General features: G+C 46.1%; 1 protein-coding gene across 1 annotated transcript in view; it reads right to left on the bottom strand.

Annotated features, from left to right (window-relative positions):
* Positions 1-21,085, bottom strand: part of OTC (ornithine transcarbamylase) — a 133,433-nt gene extending 112,348 nt beyond the window's left edge. The window contains exons 1-2 of the mRNA XM_063955573.1: positions 20,867-21,085; positions 11,654-11,783 (exon numbers count right to left, since the gene is read on the bottom strand). Coding sequence (XP_063811643.1) covers positions 11,654-11,783; positions 20,867-20,940 — 204 coding nt within the window. The 5' untranslated portion in view covers positions 20,941-21,085. The remainder of the gene's footprint in view (positions 1-11,653; positions 11,784-20,866) is intronic.
* Positions 21,086-23,430: the final 2,345 nt, after the last annotated feature.

The following is a 23,430-nucleotide window of genomic DNA, read 5'->3' as shown; positions in this document are numbered from 1 at the left end:
GGGATATTCAGAATCCAGCCGTGCTGTTGCAGCACTTCCCGAGATAGTGCTACGTTGACTAACAACTGCTCCTTGGACCTCGCCTTTATAAGGAGATCGTCCAAGTACGGGATAATTATAACTCCCTTCTTCTGAAGGAGTATCATCATTTCGGCCATTACCTTGGTAAATACCCTTGGTGCCGTGGACAGACCAAACGGCAACGTCTGGAATTGGTAATGACAGTCTTGTACCACAAACCTGAGGTACTCCTGGTGAGGTGGGTAAATGGGGACATGCAGATAAGCGTCCTTGATGTCCAGCGACACCATAAAATCCCCCTCTTCCAGGCTTGCAATAACCGCCCTGAGCGATTCCATTTTGAACTTGAACTTCCTTACATAAGTGTTCAAGGATTTTAAATTTAGAATGGGTCTCACCGAACCGTCTGGTTTCGGTACCACAAACATTGTGGAATAGTAACCCCGTCCCTGTTGAAGGAGGGGAACCTTGATTATCACCTGCTGAAGGTACAGCTTGTGAATAGCCGCCAGCACTACCTCCCTTTCCCTGGGAGCCGCTGGCAAGGCTGATTTGAGGTAACGGCGAGGGGGAGTCGCCTCGAACTCCAGCATGTATCCCTGAGATACCACTTGTAGAACCCAGAGATCCACCTGTGAGCGAACCCACTGGTCGCTGAAGTTCCGGAGACGCGCCCCCACCGCACCTGGCTCCACCTGTGGAGCCCCAGCGTCATGCGGTGGACTTAGTGGAAGCAGGGGAGGATTTTTGTTCCTGGGAACTGGCTGTCTGGTGCAGCTTTTTCCCTCTACCCCTGCCTCTCGGCAGAAAGGATGCGCCTCTGACCCGCTTGCCTTTCTGAGGCCGAAAGGACTGTACTTGATAATACGGTGCTTTCTTAGGCTGTGAGGAACCTTGAGGTAAAAAAGTCGACTTCCCAGCTGTTGCTGTGGATACGAGGTCCGAGAGACCGTCCCCAAACAATTCCTCACCCTTATAAGGCAAAACCTCCATGTGCCTTTTAGAATCAGCATCACCTGTCCACTGCCGAGTCCATAATACTCTCCTGGCAGAAATGGACATTGCATTAATTCTAGATGCCAGCCGGCAAATGTCCCTCTGTGCATCCCTCATATACTAGACAACGTCCTTTATATGCTCTATGGTTAGCAAAATAGCATCCCTGTCGAGGGTATCAATGTTGTCTGACAGGGCATCAGACCATGCTGCTGCAGCACTACACATCCATGCTGAAGCAATAGCAGGTCTCAGTATAGTACCTGAGTGTGTATACACAGACTTCAGGATAGCCTCCTGCTTTCTATCTGCAGGCTCCTTTAGGGTGGCCATATCCTGAGACGGCAGTGCCACCCTTTTAGATAATCGTGTGAGCGCCTTGTCCACCCTAGGGGATGTCTCCCAGCGTAACCTATCCGTTGGCGGGAAAGGGTACGCCATCAGTAACCTCTTAGAAATCACTAGTTTTTTATCAGGGGAACCCCACGCTTCTTCACACAATTCATCAGATGGGGGAAAAGTCACTGGCTGCTTTTTCTCCCCAAACATAATACCCTTTTTAGTGGTAACCGGGTTAATGTCAGAAATGTGCAACACATTTTTCATTGCAGTAATCATGCATCGGATGGCCCTTGTGGACTGTACATTTGTCTCATCCTCGTCTACACTGGAGTCAGACTCCGTGTCGACATCTGTGTCTGCCATCTGAGCTAGCGGTGGTTTTTGAGCCCCTGATGGCCTCTGAGACGCCTGGGCAGGCGCGGGCTGAGATGCCGGCTGTCCCAAGGCTGTTACGTCATCAAACCTTTTATGTAAAGAGTTGACACTGTCTGTCGGTTAATACCTTCCACATATCCATCCACTCCGGTGTCTGCCCCGTAGGGGGTGACATCACACTTATCGGCTCCTGCTCCGCCTCCACGTAGCCCTCCACATCAAACATGTCGACACAGCCGTACCGACACACTGCACACACACAGGGAATGCTCTGACTGAGGACAGGACCCCACAAAGTCCTTTTGGGGAGACAGAGAGAGAGTATGCCAGCACACACCACAGCGCTATATAACACAGGGATTTTCACTATACTGAGTGATTTTTCCCAATAGCTGCTTATTAACACCAATTTGCGCCTAAATTTATTTTGTGCCCCCCCTCTCTTTTTTACCCTTGTCGTACTGAATACTGCAGGGGAGAGCCTGGGGAGCGTCCTTCCAGCGGAGCTGTGAAGAGAAAATGGCGCTGGCTGTGCTGAGGAAGATAGCCCCGCCCCCTCAGCGGCGGGCTTCTCCCGCTTTTTATAATGTTAATGGCGGGGTTTTTTGCACATATACAGTGTTATACACTGTATTATGTGCTATTTTTGCCAAAAGGTAAACTAATTGCTGCCCAGGGCGCAATGAGGTAGCTGTGTGACTAAGCTCAGCAACCCTAGTGGCCGACACAAACACCTGGCCCATCTAGGAGTGGCACTGCAGTGTCAGGCCGGATGGCCCTTCCAAAAAATACTCCCCAAACAGCACATGACGCAAAGAAGAAAAAAATGAGGCGCAATGAGGTAGCTGTGTGACTAAGATAAGCGACCCTAGTGGCCGACACAAACACCTGGCCCATCTAGGAGTGGCACTGCAGTGTCACGCAGGCTGGCCCTTCCAAAAAACACTCCCCAAACAGCACATGACGCAAAGAAAAATGAAAGAAAAAAGAGGTGCAAGATGGAATTGTCCTTGGGCCCTCCCACCCACCCTTATGTTGTATAAACAGGACATGCACACTTTAACCAACCCATCATTTCAGTGACAGGGTCTGCCACACGACTGTGACTGAAATGACGGGTTGGATTGGACCCCCACCAAAAAAGAAGCAATTAATCTCTCCTTGCACAAACTGGCTCTACAGAGGCAAGATGTCCACCTCATCATCATCCTCCGATTCATCACCGTGTACATCTCCCTCCTCACAGATTATCAATTCGTCCCCACTGGAATCCACCATCACAGCTCCCTGTGTACTTTGTGGAGGCAATTGCTGCTGGTGAATGTCTCCATGGGGGAATTGATTATAATTCATTTTAATGAACATCATCTTCTCCACATTTTCTGGAAGTAACCTCGTACGCCGATTGCTGACAAGGTGAGCGGCGGCACTAAACACTCTTTCGGAGTACACACTTGTGGGAGGGCAACTTAGGTAGAATAAAGCCAGTTTGTGCAAGGGCCTCCAAATTGCCTCTTTTTCCTGCCAGTATACGTACGGACTGTCTGACGTGCCTACTTGGATGCGGTCACTCATATAATCCTCCACCATTCTTTCAATGGTGAGAGAATCATATGCAGTGACAGTAGACGACATGTCCGTAATCGTTGTCAGGTCCTTCAGTCCGGACCAGATGTCAGCATCAGCAGTCGCTCCAGACTGCCCTGCATCACCGCCAGCGGGTGGGCTCGGAATTCTGAGCCTTTTCCTCGCACCCCCAGTTGCGGGAGAATGTGAAGGAGGAGATGTTGACAGGTCGCGTTCCGCTTGACTTGACAATTTTCTCACCAGCAGTTCTTTGAACCCCATGCAGACTTGTGTCTGCCGGAAAGAGAGATACAACGTAGGTTTTAAATCTAGGATCGAGCACGGTGGCTAAAATGTAGTGCTCTGATTTCAACAGATTGACCACCCGTGAATCCTTGTTAAGCGAATTAAGGGCTCCATCCACAAGTCCCACATGCCTAGCGGAATCGCTCCCTTTTAGCTCCTCCTTCAATGCCTCCAGCTTCTTCTGCAAAAGCCTGATGAGGGGAATGACCTGACTCAGGCTGGCAGTGTCTGAACTGACTTCACGTGTGGCAAGTTCAAAAGGTTGCAGAACCTTGCACAACGTTGAAATCATTCTCCACTGCGCTTGAGACAGGTGCATTCCACCTCCTATATCGTGGTCAGTTGTATAGGCTTGAATGGCCTTTTGCTGCTCCTCCAACCTCTGAAGCATATAGAGGGTTGAATTCCACCTCGTTACCACTTCTTGCTTCAGATGATGGCAGGGCAGGTTCAGGCGTTTTTGGTGTTGCTCCAGTCTTCTGTACGTGGTGCCTGTACGCCGAAAGTGTCCTGCAATTCTTCTGGCCACCGACAGCATCTCTTGCACGCCCCTCTCGTTTTTTAAATAATTCTGCACCACCAAATTCAAGGTATGTGCAAAACATGGGACGTGCTGGAATTTGCCCATATTTAATGCACACACAATATTGCTGGCGTTGTCCGATGCCACAAATCCACAGGAGAGTCCAATTGGGGTAAGCCATTCTGCGATGATCTTCCTCAGTTGCCGTAAGAGGTTTTTAGCTGTGTGCGTATTCTGGAAAGCGGTGATACAAAGCGTAGCCTGCCTAGGAAAGAGTTGGCGTTTGCGAGATGCTGCTACTGGTGCCGCCGCTGCTGTTCTTGCAGCGGGAGTCAATACATCTACCCAGTGGGCTGTCACAGTCATATAGTCCTGAGTCTGCCCTGCTCCACTTGTCCACATGTCCGTGGTTAAGTGGACATTGGGTACAACTGCATTTTTTAGGACACTGGTGAGTCTTTTTCTGAGGTCTGTGTACATTTTCGGTATCGCCTGCCTAGAGAAATGGAACCTAGATGGTATTTGGTACCGGGGACACAGTACCTCAATCAAGTCTATAGTTGGCTCTGCAGAAATGATGGATACCGGAACCACGTTTCTCACCGCCCAGGATGCCAAGGCCTCAGTTATCCGCTTTGCAGCAGGATGACTGCTGTGATATTTCATCTTCCTCGCAAAGGACTGTTGGACAGTCAATTGCTTGGTGGAAGTAGTAAAAGTGGTCTTACGACTTCCCCTCTGGGATGACCATCGACTAACAGCAGCAACAACAGCAGCGCCAGCAGCAGTAGGCGTTACACTCAAGGATGCATCGGAGGAATCCCAGGCAGGAGAGGACTCATCAGAATTGCCAGTGACATGGCCTGCAGGACTATTGGCATTCCTGGGGAAGGAGGAAATTGACACTGAGGGAGTTGGTGGGGTGGTTTGCGTGAGCTTGGTTACAAGAGGAAGGGATTTACTGGTCAGTGGACTGCTTCCGCTGTCGCCCAAAGTTTTTGAACTTGTCACTGACTTATGATGAATGCGCTGCAGGTGACGTATAAGGGAGGATGTTCCGAGGTGGTTAACGTCCTTACCCCTACTTATTACAGCTTGACAAAGGCAACACACGGCTTGACACCTGTTGTCCGCATTTCTGTTGAAATACTTCCACACCGAAGAGCTGATTTTTTTGGTATTTTCACCAGGCATGTCAATGGCCATATTCCTCCCACGGACAACAAGTGTCTCCCCGGGTGCCTGACTTAAACAAACCACCTCACCATCAGAATCCTCCTTGTCAATTTCCTCCCCAGCGCCAGCAACACCCATATCCTCCTCATCCTGGTGTACTTCAACACTGACATCTTCAATCTGACTATCAGGAACTGGACTGCGGGTGCTCCTTCAAGCACTTGCAGGGGGCGTGCAAATGGTGGAAGGCGCATGCTCTTCACGTCCAGTGTTGGGAAGGTCAGGCATCGCAACCGACACAATTGGACTCTCCTTGTGGATTTGTGATTTCGAAGAACGCACAGTTCTTTGCTGTGCTTTTGCCAGCTTAAGTCTTTTCATTTTTCTAGCGAGAGGCTGAGTGCTTCCATCCTCATGTGAAGCTGAACCACTAGCCATGAACATAGGCCAGGGCCTCAGCCGTTCCTTGCCACTCCATGTGGTAAATGGCATATTGGCAAGTTTACGCTTCTCCTCCGACGATTTTATTTTAGATTTTTGAGTCCTTTTTTTACTGATATTTTGTGTTTTGGATTTTACATGCTCTGTACTATGACATTGGGCATCGGCCTTGGCAGACGACGTTGATGGAATTTCATCGTCTCGGCCATGACTAGTGGCAGCAGCTTCAGTACGAGGTGGAAGTGGATCTTGATCTTTCCCTATTTTTGGAACCTCAACATTTTTGTTCTCCATATTTTAATAGGCACAACTAAAAGGCACCTCAGGTAAACAATGGAGATGGATGGATACTAGTATACTTATGGATGACGAGTGACTGACGACACAGAGGTAGCTACAGCCGTGGACTACCGTACTGCGTCTGCTAGTATAGAGATGATAATGATATAAAAAATATATATATATCACTACTGCAGGTATATATAATATAATGACGGACCTGCTGGACACTGTCAGCAGACTCCTAAACTACTAGTATGAAGAAGACAGAAAAAAAAACCCCACCACAGGTAGGTATACAATTATGGACGAGCACTGACGACACAGAGGTAGCCACAGCCGTGGACTACCGTACTGCGTCTGCTAGTATAGAGATGATAATGATATAAAAAATATATATATATCACTACTGCAGGTATATATAATATAATGACGGACCTGCTGGACACTGTCAGCAGACTCCTAAACTACTAGTATGAAGAAGATAGAAAAAAAACCCCCACCACAGGTAGGTATACAATTATGGATGAGCACTGACGACACAGAGGTAGCCACAGCCGTGGACTACCGTACTGCGTCTGCTAGTATAGAGATGATAATGATATAAAAAAAATATATATATCACTACTGCAGGTATATATAATATAATGACGGACCTGCTGGATACTGTCAGCAGACTCCTAAACTACTAGTATGAAGAAGATAGAAAAAAAAACTCCACCACAGGTAGGTATACAATTATGGACGAGCACTGACGACACAGAGGTAGCTACAGCCATGGACTACCGTACTGCGTCTGCTAGTATAGAGATGATAATGATATAAAAAAAATATATATATCACTACTGCAGGTATATATAATATAATGACGGACCTGCTGGACACTGTCAGCAGACTCCTAAACTACTAGTATGAAGAAGATAGGAAAAAAAAACCCTCCACAGGTAGGTATACAATTATGGACGAGCACTGACGACACAGAGGTAGCCACAGCCGTGGACTACCGTACTGCGTCTGCTAATATAGAGATGATAATGATATAAAAAATATAAATATATCACTACTGCAGGTATATATAATATAATGACGGACCTGCTGGACACTGTCAGCAGACTCCTAAACTACTAGTATGAAGAAGATAGAAAAAAAAACCCTACCACAGGTAGGTATACAATTATGGACGAGCACTGACGACACAGAGGTAGCTACAGCCGTGGACTACCATACTGCGTCTGCTAGTATAGAGATGATAATGATATAAAAAATATATATATATATCACTACTGCAGGTATATATAATATAATGACGGACCTGCTGGACACTGTCAGCAGACTCCTAAACTACTAGTATGAAGAAGATAGAAAAAAAAAACCCCACCACAGGTAGGTATACAATTATGGACGAGCACTGACGACACAGAGGTAGCCACAGCCGTGGACTACCGTACTGCGTCTGCTAATATAGAGATGATAAAAATGATAGAGATGAACAAAAAAAATATAACACTACTGCAGGTAAATATTTATATAATATAATGAATGACGGACCTGCTGGACACTGTCAGCAGAATGCGTTTGTAGAATAAATAAATAAAAACACCACAGGAGTGTTTAACTTTTTCAGGCAGACAATATACTGGTGGTCACTGGTCAGTCACACTGGCAGCAAAAGTGTGCACTGTACTCCTGCTATAACTGCACCCCAGTCTCCCCCACAATTCAGCTGTGTGAGCAGTGAGCACTCAGCACAGTCAGATATACATAGATGATATTATCAATCATGCAGCACACTGAGGCTGAGCACAGATATGGTATGTGACTGTGTATCGTTTTTTTTCAGGCAGAGAACGGATATTAAATAATAAATAAAACTGGTGGTGGTCAGTCACTAGTAACTAACTATCAGCAAAACTCTGCACTCTGAGTACTCCTAATGCTCCCCAAAATTACTAAGTAATCAACTCAAGTGTCTCTATCTATTCTAATGGAGAGGACGCCAGCCACGTCCTCTCCCTATCAATCTCAATGCACGTGTGAAAATGGCGGCGACGCGCGGCTCCTTATATAGAATCCGAGTCTCGCGATAGAATACGAGCCTCGCGAGAATCAGACAGCGGGATGATGACGTTCGGGCGCGCTCGGGTTAGCCGAGCAAGGCGGGAAGATCCGAGTCTGCCTCGGACCCGTGTAAAAAGGCTGAAGTTCGGGGGGGTTCGGATTCCGAGGAACCGAACCCGCTCATCTCTACAAGCAGGTAGCTTTGCTTCTCTCCCCTCAGTCCCTCGTAGCAGTGAGTCTGTTGCCAGCAGATCTCACTGAAAATAAAAAACCTAACAAATACTTTCTTTTCTAGTGAGCTCAGGAGAGCCCACTAGGTGCATCCAGCTTTGGCCGGGCACAGATTCTAACTGAGGTCTGGAGGAGGGGCATAGAGGGAGGAGCCAGTGCACACCAGATATAGTACCTAATCTTTCTTTTAAGAGTGCCCAGTCTCCTGCGGAGCCTGTCTATTCCCCATGGTCCTTACGGAGTTCCCAGCATTCACTAGGACGTCAGAGAAATGGGATGTAGTTATGTGACTGGTGGTCAGATTACTGACGGCTAAATCCTGCATATTCCCACTCGCAGGCCCGGATTGGCCATTACATTTACCGGGGAGGACCCCGGTGGGCCGATTGGTGTGTGGGGCCGCCTGTCTTATGTGGCCCTGCCCCTTGCACATAACTCACTGTTTTCAGTAAAATAGCAGAAAGTCGGCCGCTGGGAGAACAGGCTCCACCCCCATCACGCCCAGCAGTGTATGTGTGCCACGGATAAACAGGCTCCGCCCCATCACACACAGCAGCGTATGTGGGCTGCGGCCACCGGCTGTTGAAAGAAACGGGCTCTGCCCCAACATCACCCTGCACACAGTGTATGTGTGCCACTGGGAGAACAGGCTCCGCCCCCAGCACATCCAACAGCGTATGTGCGTCGCGGCCACCGGCCGCTGAAAGAACAGGCTCCGCCCCCGCATCACCCGGCAGACAGTGTATGTGCGCCGCTGGGAGAACAGCCTCCACCCCCAGCACACCCGGCTGACAGTGGCAAGGGTGTTTGGCGCGGACCTCAGGGGAATACAATGTGCGGTCGCAGTGGTGCGTGTCCAGCAGGAGAGGTGAGTAGTATGACTCTACTCTGACCTCTACCTGCACTGCCCTCCTGCCACCAGCAGCACGTGATACCGGCCTGTCTGCAGGGAGGGAGGAAGCATCTGGGGCTCGGGAAATGGGGCCATTCAGTCTGTCTTGATTTGCTAAAATCAGAGAGAGCTCCGTATACCACTGGCACTGCAGCTCGCAGGACATTTTTTTTTTAAAGAATGACATGTGGAGCTGCAGTGCCAGTGGTATATGGAGATCTGATCTGGGTTTATGGACATCTGTTTGGGGGGGTGAGGGGGTGACAAGTGATTGATAGGGGAAGGAGATAAGAGGGAGAAAGGCAGGTGAATATAGGCATGAAACATGTGTAAGGGAGAATATAGGTGTCAAAATGAGATAAGGGTCTGGAAGAAACATGCAGGAGATGGACTTGTGGGTGGAGGCAGAGAGGCAAATGTAGGAGATGGACAGAGAGAGAGATAAGATGCTTTCAGGAAATGCACTTGGAGGCTGGGAGATATACAGTATGTCTGTTATACCCCTTTCAGACCGCCAGCTATGAACACGGGTTATTGGCACATGAGCGCGCATAACCCGTGTTCATGTACAGTCTGAAAGGTGCCAGGGTTGAAATACTGGGTATTCCAACTCGGGTAGCGCGCAGGGTTGAACACGCGTTCAACCCGGCTCGCTTTGCGGTGTGAACAGGAGGTGGGTCAATGTTCCCCGTTCACTGTGTGTGGATGCGCGACCTTTAGTCGTCTCATTTCTAGTGTAAACATATCTAACCTTGAAAGCCTTTCCTCATAGTCCAGTGTCTCCAACCCCTTAATCAATTTGGTAGCTCGCCGTAATGCACTCAAGGAGATCGGTATGGGATCCCAGCATACGGAATGATGGCTATCACTATACCGACTGCGGCATCCTGGCCGTGAGAATGCTGGCAGGGGGCGCAACTATTTCTGCTACAACACATTACTTTCTAAACTATTTAATGTGTTAGGTCCAGCTAATATGACATGCTCGGCATTTTGTTGGTGTAACTCCACCTACATTACATTTTTAAGTAGTAACCCCACCTACTTTGGTATTGACTCCGCCTACAGTTGGTTTGGTGCCGCCCCCATGAGGCCACTTCTTGAAAATTTTCCAGGGCCACTTTTGCTTCCCAATCCGTCCCTGCCCACTCGTGAGTGTCCACGACACCCATAGAGTGGTAATAGAACCTGTGCATGATGAGGGGCTTGTTTGATAATACTGTTGCAACAGATAAAAGTTCACAGCACTACTAGCACAGCTAATTTGTCAAATAAAGTGGCTTGGCTCCTGTGTTAGGACTGTTTGCAATTAAAATTGGATCCAAATCCTGGGAGCAATAGTTCACCTTATACATGATTACTGGCTTGGTGGTCAGTAGTAGGCACCCTTCCAATGGGCTTGTTCAGGACAGATGGCACAGTCCAATATAAAGCTCTTGTCCTCTTCCATACTTTTGGATATTTCACTGCGGTGAGTTGCTCCTCTGGGCCACAATAGGTGTAAAGTCCAAAGTCCAGTGTCACAATGCCAAGCTCCTCCACCAAAATGTTTTGCTGCATGTGTGCAGCTTTATCAAGGTGAAGCAGCCTTTCACATATTAATCTGAAACTTGATTAGACATGCTGTGGGCTCTGTGAGGATTTAGAGAAAGTGCATGTATTTGTGAGACCATGGGTACTTGTTAAATATACAAATGCCACTGTTACTCACCAGCGCCACATCATCCACATTAAACACAATTTCAAATCTTCCGCTGTCTGGCTCAAGTCAAGCAATAAGTGATGATGTCAGCCGGGCAGTGAGTCATTTTAAAACAGCCTTTAAATTTAAGGGAGCCACACTAGAACTACTTATACAGCTGCTTCAAATCAGATACTCCTAACAGAATTTTTCTGGATTCATACATTGTAAATCATTACTTGATTGAATTCTACAGTAAGTGGCGCTGGTAAGTTTAAGGGGGGAATTCAATTAGCTATGGTAATTTACTGCATGTGAAAAAGGGTGATAGCCTTGGGCTTTAACACCCAGGGCTATTCAATTAGAGCCCCCTTTTCTCACCCAGTAAATAATTGTGATAACAGGTGTTAACCCGTAGAATCCAGGATAAGTTCCCGGACCTATCGGTTAACCCAGTTGTAGTACTTACATACAGGCTATTTATCTGGGATTTCTTTTCGAGCATGTTAGCTGCAGCCTGCGGGCTGCCTGCGGAGCTAACTGAGTAGCCCTGCTGCTTCAATTAGCCTGTGGTAAATTACCATGTCTAAATTAATTCATTCCTAAGCTGCATTTGTTTAATTAACAAATTACAATTATTTTTTTTAAATTACATCCAATATTTCTTAACTCTAAAATTAAACATTGTTTCACAAATGATAATTTGTGCTTTCCTATGTGCCAGCATTGCTTGTGAAAATGTAACACATAAAATTTTATGTCTCACCTCTCCCTTTTGTTTTATTCTGTGTTTCAGATCAGCTGCCACCCACAAAAGATATTTTATTTCCTCTGCATTGTAGTTCTTCAGGGATAAAAGATCACGTCCTTTCAACTGTGCATTATTATGAGAAGATCTGTAGATAAATACAAATAAAGATTTAGAAAAGTAGCATTTATATTGCACCTAACCATTCGCAGTGCATCTTTATATAGGTGTGATATCTGTTACCGGCGTTCAGTGTGCCAGCGGTCATAAGACCAACAGCGGCATCCTGATGGAGAAGATACCTTCTGGGGTTCCGCAAGTATACTTACCTTCCCCACCAACACCCCTAACCCTCCCTCCACACAGCCTAACCCTAACCCACCACGGTGGTGCCTTCAGGGCTGTATTAAGGGCCACATGGGCCTGGAGCTGAAAATTTTCAAGGGCCTATACTGAGAACGGAATGAGTTGTGACCAGTGCCCTGTTGGTGTGGCCAGAGCCATGTAGGTGTGTAAACCCTATACACTATGAGCGACAATGTCTCCCTAAATACATAAACAAATTGCATAATTTTGTGAGAAAACTACAAAAACAATTTTAATACTTATGATTTATGATTGATTGTTTGGCGAGCCGTGTATCTGCTGCCATCATGATGGGCCTATTTTTAGCTCTATATCCCCCATTGTTAATCTGGCACTGGGTGCCTTAACCTACTTCCCTCCACAACCTAACCCTAAGAGTCCCCGGCATACTTAAGAACGGGATGCTGGCTGTCCCTGTGCTTCTCTCTCACTAATTTATCTGTGTTTTGTTTCTCATTACCTGCCCTGCTATTGCATTCTCCCTGGTTCTGAATCCTTATTAACAAGCCCTGCATGCATTATAAGACACTCCAGCCTAAGTATAAGAAACTGAATATATTGTAATAATCTTTACTCTCTGTCCCCATGTGCCACACTGGCATAACCCAGATTTTCCTTCAGGCCAATCTAAGGTGCCCATTAATCAATTAATAATTCTGAGATATCACCCCCCAAAAATTCCAGTGTTCGTAGGTTACTTGCCAACATAACGTTTTCCCCAAATGTATGGACAGGTGTCCACAGCAGATATCTGAGCTACAGTATAAGCTGCAGTGTCCCATTTTCAATCTCAAAAGCAGCCCCAATAGTTTTTTTATGGGAACTGCATTATTGCCAAATTTACCAGGCTTCGGAATGCAAAGCAATATTTGGCAATATAACATTTAGTTATCAGGTCGAGAACCCAATAATTAATAAATATTGCCCTAAAGGTAAATACTAATGAAACAATATTTTGGGGATATCCTCCAAAAACACACGTTTCTGAGGTGCGCCTTCTCCATTTCCGGCAGCGGAGGAAGCCCCCATAGGTTCTATAGGGGCTGTTATGCTGTCAGATTTACCAAGCATGCCGGAGCTTGCACCAGCAGCTAACACTATCTTCAGCATATTGTGCATACGCAATGAAGTCACAGTGGTCCCCGAAAGAGAAGTGAAGTGATCGCCAATGTGATCAATTCACTTCTTACACATCGCATGGACGGACTCCTTTCGGAGCCCCTGTCTCTGAATGTGCATGTGTGTATGTATGTTATGCTTGGGCGAATCTTCATTTCTTATTGCCGCAACAGTGAGAAATTACAGTTGTCAGGCTAATTCCCAATAATTAATAAACATAACTCTAATTCTGTATTTTTGATAATAATTTCACCAATATGGGAATATTCACTTCCTTTGCTAACCCGCACGTGAATGATAAACTCAGCTCTGGGGCCTTTCATCAGTACATCAGTACAAACTAACAACTAGACTGTTAACCCAATCTGAGTACCACTGCCAAAATAACTATTTCTTTGAAGGGGGTATGCCTGGTGACCAGCATACTGCGCTGGGATCCCGACCGCCGATATAGCGGCAGCGGGGCGAGCGCAAAAGAGCCCCTTGCGGGCTCGCTGCACTCGCCATGATACCGGCACGGTGTTTATTGTCCCTCCAGGGGTGTCGTGACATCCCAAGAGGGAAAATAGTTGTCGGTATGCTGGCTGTCGGAATTCCGGCGCCGGTATGCTGAGCGCCGGGATCCCGACAGCCGGTATATCAAGTGTCACCCCTTTGAAGGCTGGGCCCTATATTGTATACTAAGCTGGGTTCCAGCACTATGGGGGTCATTCCGAGTTGTTCGCTCGCAAGCTGTTTTTAGCAGCTTTACACACGCTAAGCCGCCGCCTACTGGGAGTGAATCTTAGCATCTTAAAATTGCGAACGAAAGATTCTCAAAATTGCGATTACACACCTCTTAGCAGTTTCTGAGTAGCTTCAACCTTACTCGGCATCTGCGATCAGTTCAGTGCTTGTCGTTCCTGGTTTGACGTCATAAACACACCCAGCGTTCGCCCAGACACTCCTCCGTTTCTCCAGCCACTCCCGCGTTTTTTCCAGAAACGGTAGCGTTTTTCCGCACACACCCATAAAACGGCCAGTTTCCGCCCAGTAACACCCACTTCCTGTTGATCACACTACGATCACCAGAACGAAGAAAAAGCCGTGAGTAAAATTCCTAACTGCATAGCAAATTTACTTGGCGCAGTCGCACTGCGGACATTGCGCATGCGCACTAAGCAGCAAATCGATGCGATGCGAAAAAAATTACCGAGCGAACAACTCGGAATGACCCCCTATGTCTTGTATTGTGTACTGAACTTGACTTGCAACCAGTCCATATGTCAATTGACTCTGTAGTGTATACTGATTGACACTGAATTATATTTGCTTTGTATGTCGGTTCCACTTCCTCTGACTAAGCCACATCCCAAAACTAGCCATGCCTAATGCTTGCATTGTACATGATTCATGCTTGTAAGTAAAGCAAAAAAAGCACGCAAGTGGGCAAAACCATGTCACATTTCAGATGGGGCAGATGTAACATGAGCAGAGAGAGTTAGATTTGGGTGGGGTGTGTTCAAACTGAAATCTAAATTGCAGTGTAAAAAAAAAGCTGTCTGACATTTGTGTGCTACAGTACACGCAAAAGCAGCGAGTGTTTACCCCACACAGAAAAAATACAAATGTATTTGCTCTCCTTGCATGGCAACATGGTTTGTTCCAGACACAAAGTTAGATGCTTTTTTATTTTTATTTTTTTAAAACAATTTTTTATTTTCAAAAACAAGGTTCAGTACAGTTACAAAGAAAAAAATAGGGTGAGTACAGACCCAAGCATGGGCTGCATGTGCCAGGTATCAGTACCCAGAAGTCACAGAGAGAAGGCAATACAGAAAAATATGCAATACCAATGCCAAAAAACATACTTCCAAAGGTACGTAGGAACCCATATATAGGGGTTACATACAGAGCCGGCGCTAGGGTGTTCAGCGCCACCCTGCAAACTATAATTTTTCGCCCCATCCCCAATTATCAGAGTGTGCTGTGGTCAGGGACACAGGAGAGGCCCCCATCCCCCCCATCAGGACCAGTTGTAGACCTTGTGGTGCCCAAGATGAACATTTCTTTTGGTGCCCCCTATTTAAAACAGGGACAGTGCGCGCCATAGGTGCGCAACAAAAATATAGGGGCGTGGCCACAGAATAGTTTGTCAGTCACATTACACCACACAGTATTACCCCTTATACACACCAGGTAGAGCCCCTTATACACGTTATGCCAGGTAGAGCCCCTTTTGCATGTTACGCCAGGTAGGCCCTTATACACACTGCACCGGGTAGCCCCTTATACACATTGCACCAGGTACAGCTCCTCTATAAAGAGTGAGTGTTTGTATGTATATGTGTACGTGTGTTTGTGTGCCGCTGCCTGTGTCCCTGCACTCACCAACCCGCACTAAAAAACCGCCACTGCCCCTATCCCCAATCATCACAGTGTGCTGGGGTCAGGATCACAGGACAGAACCCCTCATCCTCAAGTACAGTTTTAGAGTGTACAGGGCTCGGTGACAAAGGACAGGTCAACTACAAACACACCACCACTCACCCCAATTATCAGAGTCTGCAAGAAGTCAGTGGCTTCCTCTTGTGGGTGTTCAGTGGGGCAGACAGTGGACAGGCATGGGGTTGATGGCAAGGGCTGGGTGAAGGGGCAGACATGGTCTCTTGCTCCAGCAGGTCCCGGAGGGTGGGTGTCAGGGCTTTGGAGAGCCGGGATATGAAGGTGCAGTAGCGCCGATCAGGAGCTCTTTGGTGGCAGAGCAAAGGACACGCTGCTCCTCCTCAGCCGCAGGCGTAAGCTCCGGCAAGGGGATGCTAAACTCCAGAGGGGGGGGGGGGGTGACAGGCGCTGTGTAGTGCTGGACCTGAGCAGGGGGATGATGTGGTGTGCTAACTGCCGCGGGTCCGCGCTGCCGGTGACGCTACTGCAGCAGTAAGAATCAGTAAGAGCAAGGTCACAGAGCGGGCAGATCGCCTCTCCAACCCGGCGCCTCCCTGCTTTGCAGACCTTACTGAGTGGATAGCGCCGGGCCTGGTTATATATACCAAAACAGAACATTGCAATACAAATAATAACATGAGGGAAAGGGAAAGGACAGGGAAGAAGGGATAGGATCACAATCATGATAGTGGAGAAGCTGCCGAATCATTATTCAGGATATCTCCAGAGCTAGCTATATTACCTTACAGTGGGGAAGGTAGGAGAGAAGGAGATTTAACTCCTCCCACGAAATAATGCAAGCCTAGTATACAAAAACATTAAGTTACATGCGTTTTTGCTTTACTTACAAACATGAATCAGGTCCTGTATGGGCCTCATACCATACCAATATGGAATTCGGGGTTTGATCTATCAAGCAGTGAGTGGAGAAGTTGCTCATAGTAACAAATCAGCTTTGAGAAAACATGTATCAAGTACATTCTATAAAATGATAGGAAGATGCTGATTGGTTGCTTTGTCCAACTTCTCCACTCTTTTCATTGCTTGATACAGTACATCAATCCCTTGTTCTCATGACCAACTTGGAATATCTGTATGATTGTATTAAGATTGTAGACACATTTGGAAGCACTATTTTTCTTAAAATACAGATAAATCTACAGATGCAGCACCATTTACCTCAACATTTGGTTCATTGTGCTCACTGATTATATATGTTATAGCACACACATTTCCATTTCCAACAACGGGGATTTCAGCATCTACATTTGGTGCTACAGTACATTATGGGGGGGGGGGGGGGGGGGGGTCCAATTGCCCTGTATTGCTGGGGGCTATACTATTATCCTATAACAGTCATACAGGTACAGTAGGAAGGCCCTACTCGCAAGCTTACAATCTATAGGGAATGAAAGAGACAGAAGGCTTACATTTAGTAGTACTGGCCTTCTGAAAAGTATATGGAGGGTATTTATCAAAGCTCGTAAAGAGAGAGAAAATTGTGAGAGATAATGTACCAGCCAATCAGCTTCTGCCTTACATTATACAGGCTATGTTTGAAAAATGACAGGAGCTGATGGGTTGGTACTTTATCTCTCACAATTGTATCTCTCTCCAATGTTTGATAAATGTCCCCCTAAGCAGGGCCGAAACTAGGATTTTTGTCACCCGGGGCAAGGTAGTCATTTGACCCCCCCCCCCCCCCCGGCAAAAAAAAAATAATTATATTACAATAAATAAATAAAAATAATAATAATAAAAATTAAAATAAATACATGAATAAAAATATTATATATATATATATATCTCTTTCAGAACTTTTTTACCTGAAAAATTGCCTTTTCTAACATGAATTTCATATCCAGGAAAAAGTGTCCCCATTTTACACAGTACGACAGGCAAGTGTCCCCATTCCCCATTTTACACATTGCGGCAGACAGGTGACCCCATTTTACACATTGCGGCAGACAGGTGTCCCCATTTTACACATTGCGGCAGGAAAAAGTGTCCCCATTTTACACATTGCGGCAGACAGGTGACCCCATTTTACACATTGCGGCTGACAGGTGTCCCCATTTTACACATTGCGGCAGGAAAAAGTGTCCCCATTTTACACATTGCGGCAGGCACGTGTCCCCATTTTACACAGTACGCTGGCAAGTGTCCCCATTTTACACATTGCGGCAGGAAAAAGTGTCCCCATTTGACACATTGCGGCAGGCACGTGTCCCTATTTTACACAGTACGCTGGCAAGTGTCCCCATTTTACACATTGCGGCAGGAAAGTGTCCCCATTTTACACATTGCGGCAGGAAAAAGTGTCACCATTTTACACATTGCGGCAGGAAAAAGTGTCCCCATTTTACACATTGCGGCAGGCACAGGTCCCCATTTTACACATTGCGGCAGGAAAAAGTGTCCCCATTTTACACATTGCGGCAGGCACAGGTCCCCATTTTACACATTGCGGCAGGAAAAAGTGTCCTCATTTTACACATTGCGGCAGGCACAGGTCCCCATTTTACACAGTACGCTGGCAAGTGTCCCCATTTTACACATTGCGGCAGGCACAGGTCCCCATTTTACACAGTACGCTGGCAAGTGTCCCCATTTTACACATTGCGGCAGGCACAGGTCCCCATTTCACACAGTACGCTGGCAAGTGTCCCCATTTTACACATTGCGGCAGGCACAGGTCCCCATTTTACACAGTACGCTGGCAAGTGTCCCCATTTTACACATTGTGGCAGGAAAAAGTGTCCCCATTTTACACATTGAGGCAGGCACAGGTCCCCATTTTACACAGTACGCTGGCAAGTGTCCCCATTTTACACATTGTGGCAGGAAAAAGTGTCCCCATTTTACACATTGAGGCAGGCACAGGTCCCCATTTTACACATTGCGGCAGGCACAGGTCCCCATTTTACACATTGCGGCAGGACGGTGGTGGAGGGAGAGAGAGAGAGAGGAAGGGAGAGGGGCTGACTTACATTTGAAGCGGTTCTCGCCGCTCTTCAGCCGCCTCTCCCTCCTCGTCCGGTCTGCGCGGCTCCCCCTTCTCCCTCCTCCGGCGGGGTTTCGTGGAATGACGCGTTTGCGCCGTGACGTCACGACGCAATCGCGTCATTCCGCGAAACCCCGCCCCCCGAGCTGGGCACTCGGGAGAAGGGGGTTTCAACGTTATAAAAGTGCCGCGGCGGGTGTTAGGGGGTCTCGGCGCCCCCTCCAATCCGGCGCCCAGGTCGCCTGCCCCCCTAGCCCCCCCCTAGTTTCGGCCCTGCCCTAAGTCTCTAGAATAAAAGTGTCAATATGGGATAAATCTTGTAATAGCCTGCGAGTTGAATTTGGCATCTAAATCGTTAAAATCTGTAGGCTGTCTCAACTTGCAGGCTACAACATTTATCCCTTAGGGGTCTATTCAATTACTGTCTAATTTTTTAAAAAGTCGGAAAAACTGCACTTTCCGACTTTTTCAGGTTGAATTTGGATTTGACCTTTTCAATTATAGTGCAGTTTTTCTGACTTTTTTAAAAGTCTGACTTGTCGGAAAACACGTGGATCGGCGGATTAGCTGCTGATCCACGTGTTTTGTCTGATTTGCGGGTGAATCTGACAGTTTTTTGACCCATTTCCAACAATGTCAAGACGACTTTTAAAAAGTCGGATCGGCATTGTCGAAAACGGGCAAAAACCTGTTGGAACTGCCCGGAAATTGAATGCTGAACTGTCAGATCCTCACCGTCGGAGAAGATCAGACAGGCATTGAATAGACCCCTTAAAGTCCTATGGTAGGGCAAAACTTGGTTTAGATAGCTCTGCCCATTTGTATACAAGAAGGAACCATTAACATATATGGACAATGACATACTTGATCATGGGTAGCTATAATCCTAGCACATTTGCATTTCATCCCAGCAAACGTGATTAATCTTTCCTTTTTCTACCCATACCATACACATTTACACAATCAGAATTGTAGCCAATAAATCTGTAAAGACCTACATACCTAAATGTTGTGCATGTACATGATTAGTGATGACGCGTTTATTAACTGGCAAGAAAAGTTTAGCACTTACTAAAAACCTAATTCAGTACTAAAAAATAGGAGATTTACTACTCTCTTCCATGTCTATTCTCTTCAGTTACTTAGCAAAGTGATGTGTATATGGGAGGTTATTCCAAGTTGATCGCAGCAGGAAATTTTTTAGCAGTTGGGCAAAACCATGTGCACTGCAGGAGCGGCAGATATAACATGTGCAGAGAGAGAGAGATTTGGGTGTGGTGAGTTCAATCTGCAATCTAAATTGCAGTGTAAAAATAAAGCAGCCAGTATTTACCCTGCACAGAAACAAAATAACCCACCCAAATCTAACTCTCTCTGCAAATGTTATATCTGCCCCCCCCTGCAGTGCACATGGTTTTGCCCAACTGCTAAAAAAATTCCTGCTGCGATCAACTTGGAATTACCCCCATGATCCGGTAGTCAATTCAGCCATTTACCTCCATAGTTAAATGTTTTGCAATACTGGCTGGTCTGAAAGGTCAGGCTGGAGACAATCTGCTTTGAATACATATACCGCTCACTGTTACATTTCCATTTGACCTTCACTTTAATGAGTCAATACTGGCAAGAAAATCTGATTATGGCAGTTTCATTTAAAAAAAAATCCCCACACATATAACATGCTGAAATAATCACTCAGTAAATAATTACGGAATGAGGCGCATATATACATTTAGATTTGCAGCCTGACCCGAGTACTAAGTGGCTGACTCTATTGTCTAAACCGGCCATACTCATGTGTGGTCATATCATAAAAGACCATGGGACACAACTAGTGAGTGTCGACAAACTGTATGTATTTCGATTTCACACACAGGGGTAAATTTATTAAAGCTAGGAGAGAGATAAAGTACTAACCAATCAGCTTCTAGCTGTCATTTTAATGTAATTTTTGCATCTATAAATGTAGATATGTCTGGTCAATTTGCTGTAAAACAGGACTGGCCAACCTGCGTCTCTCCATTTGTTGTGAAAGTACGCATCCCAGCATACCATCGAATCGATCAGCAGATAGAGCATGCTGGGACTTGTAGTTTCACAACAGATGTAGAGCCACAGGTTGGCCAGGCCTGCTCTAAAACAACATTATTGGCCATGAGAATCAGAGTGTACAAGCACCTTTATTCTACCATAAAAAAAAAAACATGGCATAGAAGTATGAATATACATTTTGAGTTATACTGAAATATAATATCTGCACAGTGAAAGAATTTCCATCAAAGGTATCCCTTGATTTGACATAATATTTGGTGACTTACCGAAAATAGCGGAAGCTGTTCTTGCCATGTATCAGAGAAGCTGCGTTAAGCATGTTCCTCAGATGGTATAGCATTTCTTATTACTTGCAGGATTATAATGTATTATGAGAAACGTGTATGTAGAGTAGTGTGAAAGTCCACTGATCTGCTAAGAATTAACTAGAACTCTACAGGGTTATTGGTGCAGTTATGAGACCCTGCAGTGATTTCCCAATTGTTCAAAGTGCCAGCTCACTGCAGGACATGCGAGAAACTAATCTGCATGAACAATCAATTCTGCCTTGTGCAATATCTGCCTTTTTTTCTTTCAAAAGATAGAGACGAAAGCTTTATCATTTTAATTACTGCAAATCTCAATTTATTTATTTTTTATCAGACACAATATTAATCCAAAGGTGTGTACACAATCACATGGGGGTAAATTTACTAAGGTGGGAGATTTTTCGAACTGGTGATGTTGCCCATAGCAACCAATCAGATTGTATCTTATCTTCTAGAAGCAGCTAGACAAATGTTAAGTAGAATCTGATTGGTTGCTATGGGCAACATCACCAGTTCTAAAAAACTCCCACCTTAGTAAATTTACCCCATGGTGAGATAAATCTGTAAGATTTTGACTATATAGTCAAAATCTTAAGGAAAGTTAGGAAAGGAAAGTTAGTGCACATCTCAAGGTGTAATGGTGTGTACACACGAGGAGAGTTTTTTCTTACTATTTTGACTATATAGTGAAAATCGTAAGGAAAGTTAGTGTAGATCGCAAGGTGGAAGTAACCTTGCGATCCCGATGCAATGCCGATGCGCAATCGGTAACGCATGCCTAGATAGACTGTGCAGGCAGGTAAATTTTAACTATCTCATAGAAAAGATAGTCAAAACTGACACTTAGCCAAAATCGGATTAAAGCCAGTATCACAAGCACAGTCATTATATGCTTGCGATCAGTAGCGGATCTTGCCACGGACAAGCAGGACTTTTGCCCGGGGCGCCGCCTTCCGGAGGGCGCCGGCGCCATCCGGTGGGCGCCAGCGCCATCCGAAGGGCGCCACACCAGGGCAAGATCGGCAGCTGCTGTGCCCCCCTCTGCCCGCTGTGTCCCGCTGCCGCTGCTCGCTGTGAAGGGAAACTAGACCTTTGCCCTAGTTCATTTTTTGAACCATAGTAGAGCCTTATTTAATGTTATGCCCTATGTCACATTTCAGAGCGGCCAGTACACATTATGCAGCACAGTACCCCCAATTCACATTATGATATATAGTGCTCCCCGTTCATATTGTGCCTCATTATAGTGCCCCGGTTCATATTATATAACATTAAAATGCCCTGCAGTTCATTTTATACCACACTACAATGAGCAGGTCCAGGGGCACACCAAGATATATTGCAGGCCCCAAGGAAAAAGTTTGAAAGGACCCCTACGTACCACCCAATGGTGAAAATTGTATATAACACATGTAACTGTGACAGGGAAGGTGGGCCCCTCTCAGCTCTGGGCCCCATAGCAGCTGCACTGCCTGCACCTATGGTAGCTACGCCCTTGATGCCAGTATAGTACTAAAGATCGCAAACCGCATGGATAACAATCATATTAAAAAAAACCTCCTTTCAGAAGGAATATGGGCCCAAATGTCACTCAAAATTGTTGATCTATTTTATATGAACAATTTTTTTTATTTTTCGGGGTTTTTTTACTGAACGATATTTAAAGTAGTAGTTAACTAAAGGTGTGTACACACGGTAAGATCCTTGCCATTGCCGATTTTGACTATGTGATTTCCCTTGAACTCCCCCAGAGCCCAGATAGCACAGATTTTGACTATCTGTGCTTGAGATTTTGTCTATGTACGATTTTGACTAAGTGCCAATTTTGACTATACTTTGTACTAGATACTAGTACACTAGATAGTCAAGATTGACTTGCCTGCACAGTCTATCTAGCCTTGCGACACCGACCCAATGAGAGTGCGCATCAGGATCAAATCGGTATTGCAAGCTGCCTAAGGTGCATACACACGGTGAGATTCGGGCTAACCCTGATTCTCACTGTGCGATAGGGACTAGGTCGGTATCGCAAGCACGGCCGGTTCAGGGGCTTTTTGCGCCCTGGGTGGCAATAGAGGCGTTGCTTCATACAGGGGGCGTGGTCAGTTACGCCCCCTGTACAGTAGTAGCGCCGCTGCAATGATGTGCGGTGCGCGATGACGTCATTGCGCACCGCACAGCAAAGGTCCTCTCCACGAAGGGAAACTAGACGCGTATGGCATAATATATAGGGCATAAAATGAACAACTGCTGCAGAGAAGTGTTTTTCTAGAAGCATTGTGATGGGGACCTCTTCAAAATGTTGCTATGGGAACCAAAAAGTTCTGTAGTCACAACTTAATATAAAGTTGTGTCCCAGTGGTATCAGGGTCCCAATCTCTTGGTAAAAATGTACCCTTGTGTTCCCAATACCTGTTGGAGGTGCAGTGAGATGATAGGGACAAATTACACATCTGGAGCAAAATGTATTATCGTTCGATTTTGATTTAGTAGGGATTTTGGCATTCTATTTCTATCTGATT

This window comes from Pseudophryne corroboree, chromosome 2 (assembly GCF_028390025.1).
Source record: "Pseudophryne corroboree isolate aPseCor3 chromosome 2, aPseCor3.hap2, whole genome shotgun sequence".
In the NCBI taxonomy this organism is placed as follows: Eukaryota; Metazoa; Chordata; class Amphibia; order Anura; family Myobatrachidae; genus Pseudophryne; species Pseudophryne corroboree.
This window is presented reverse-complemented; position numbering and strand designations above follow the sequence as displayed.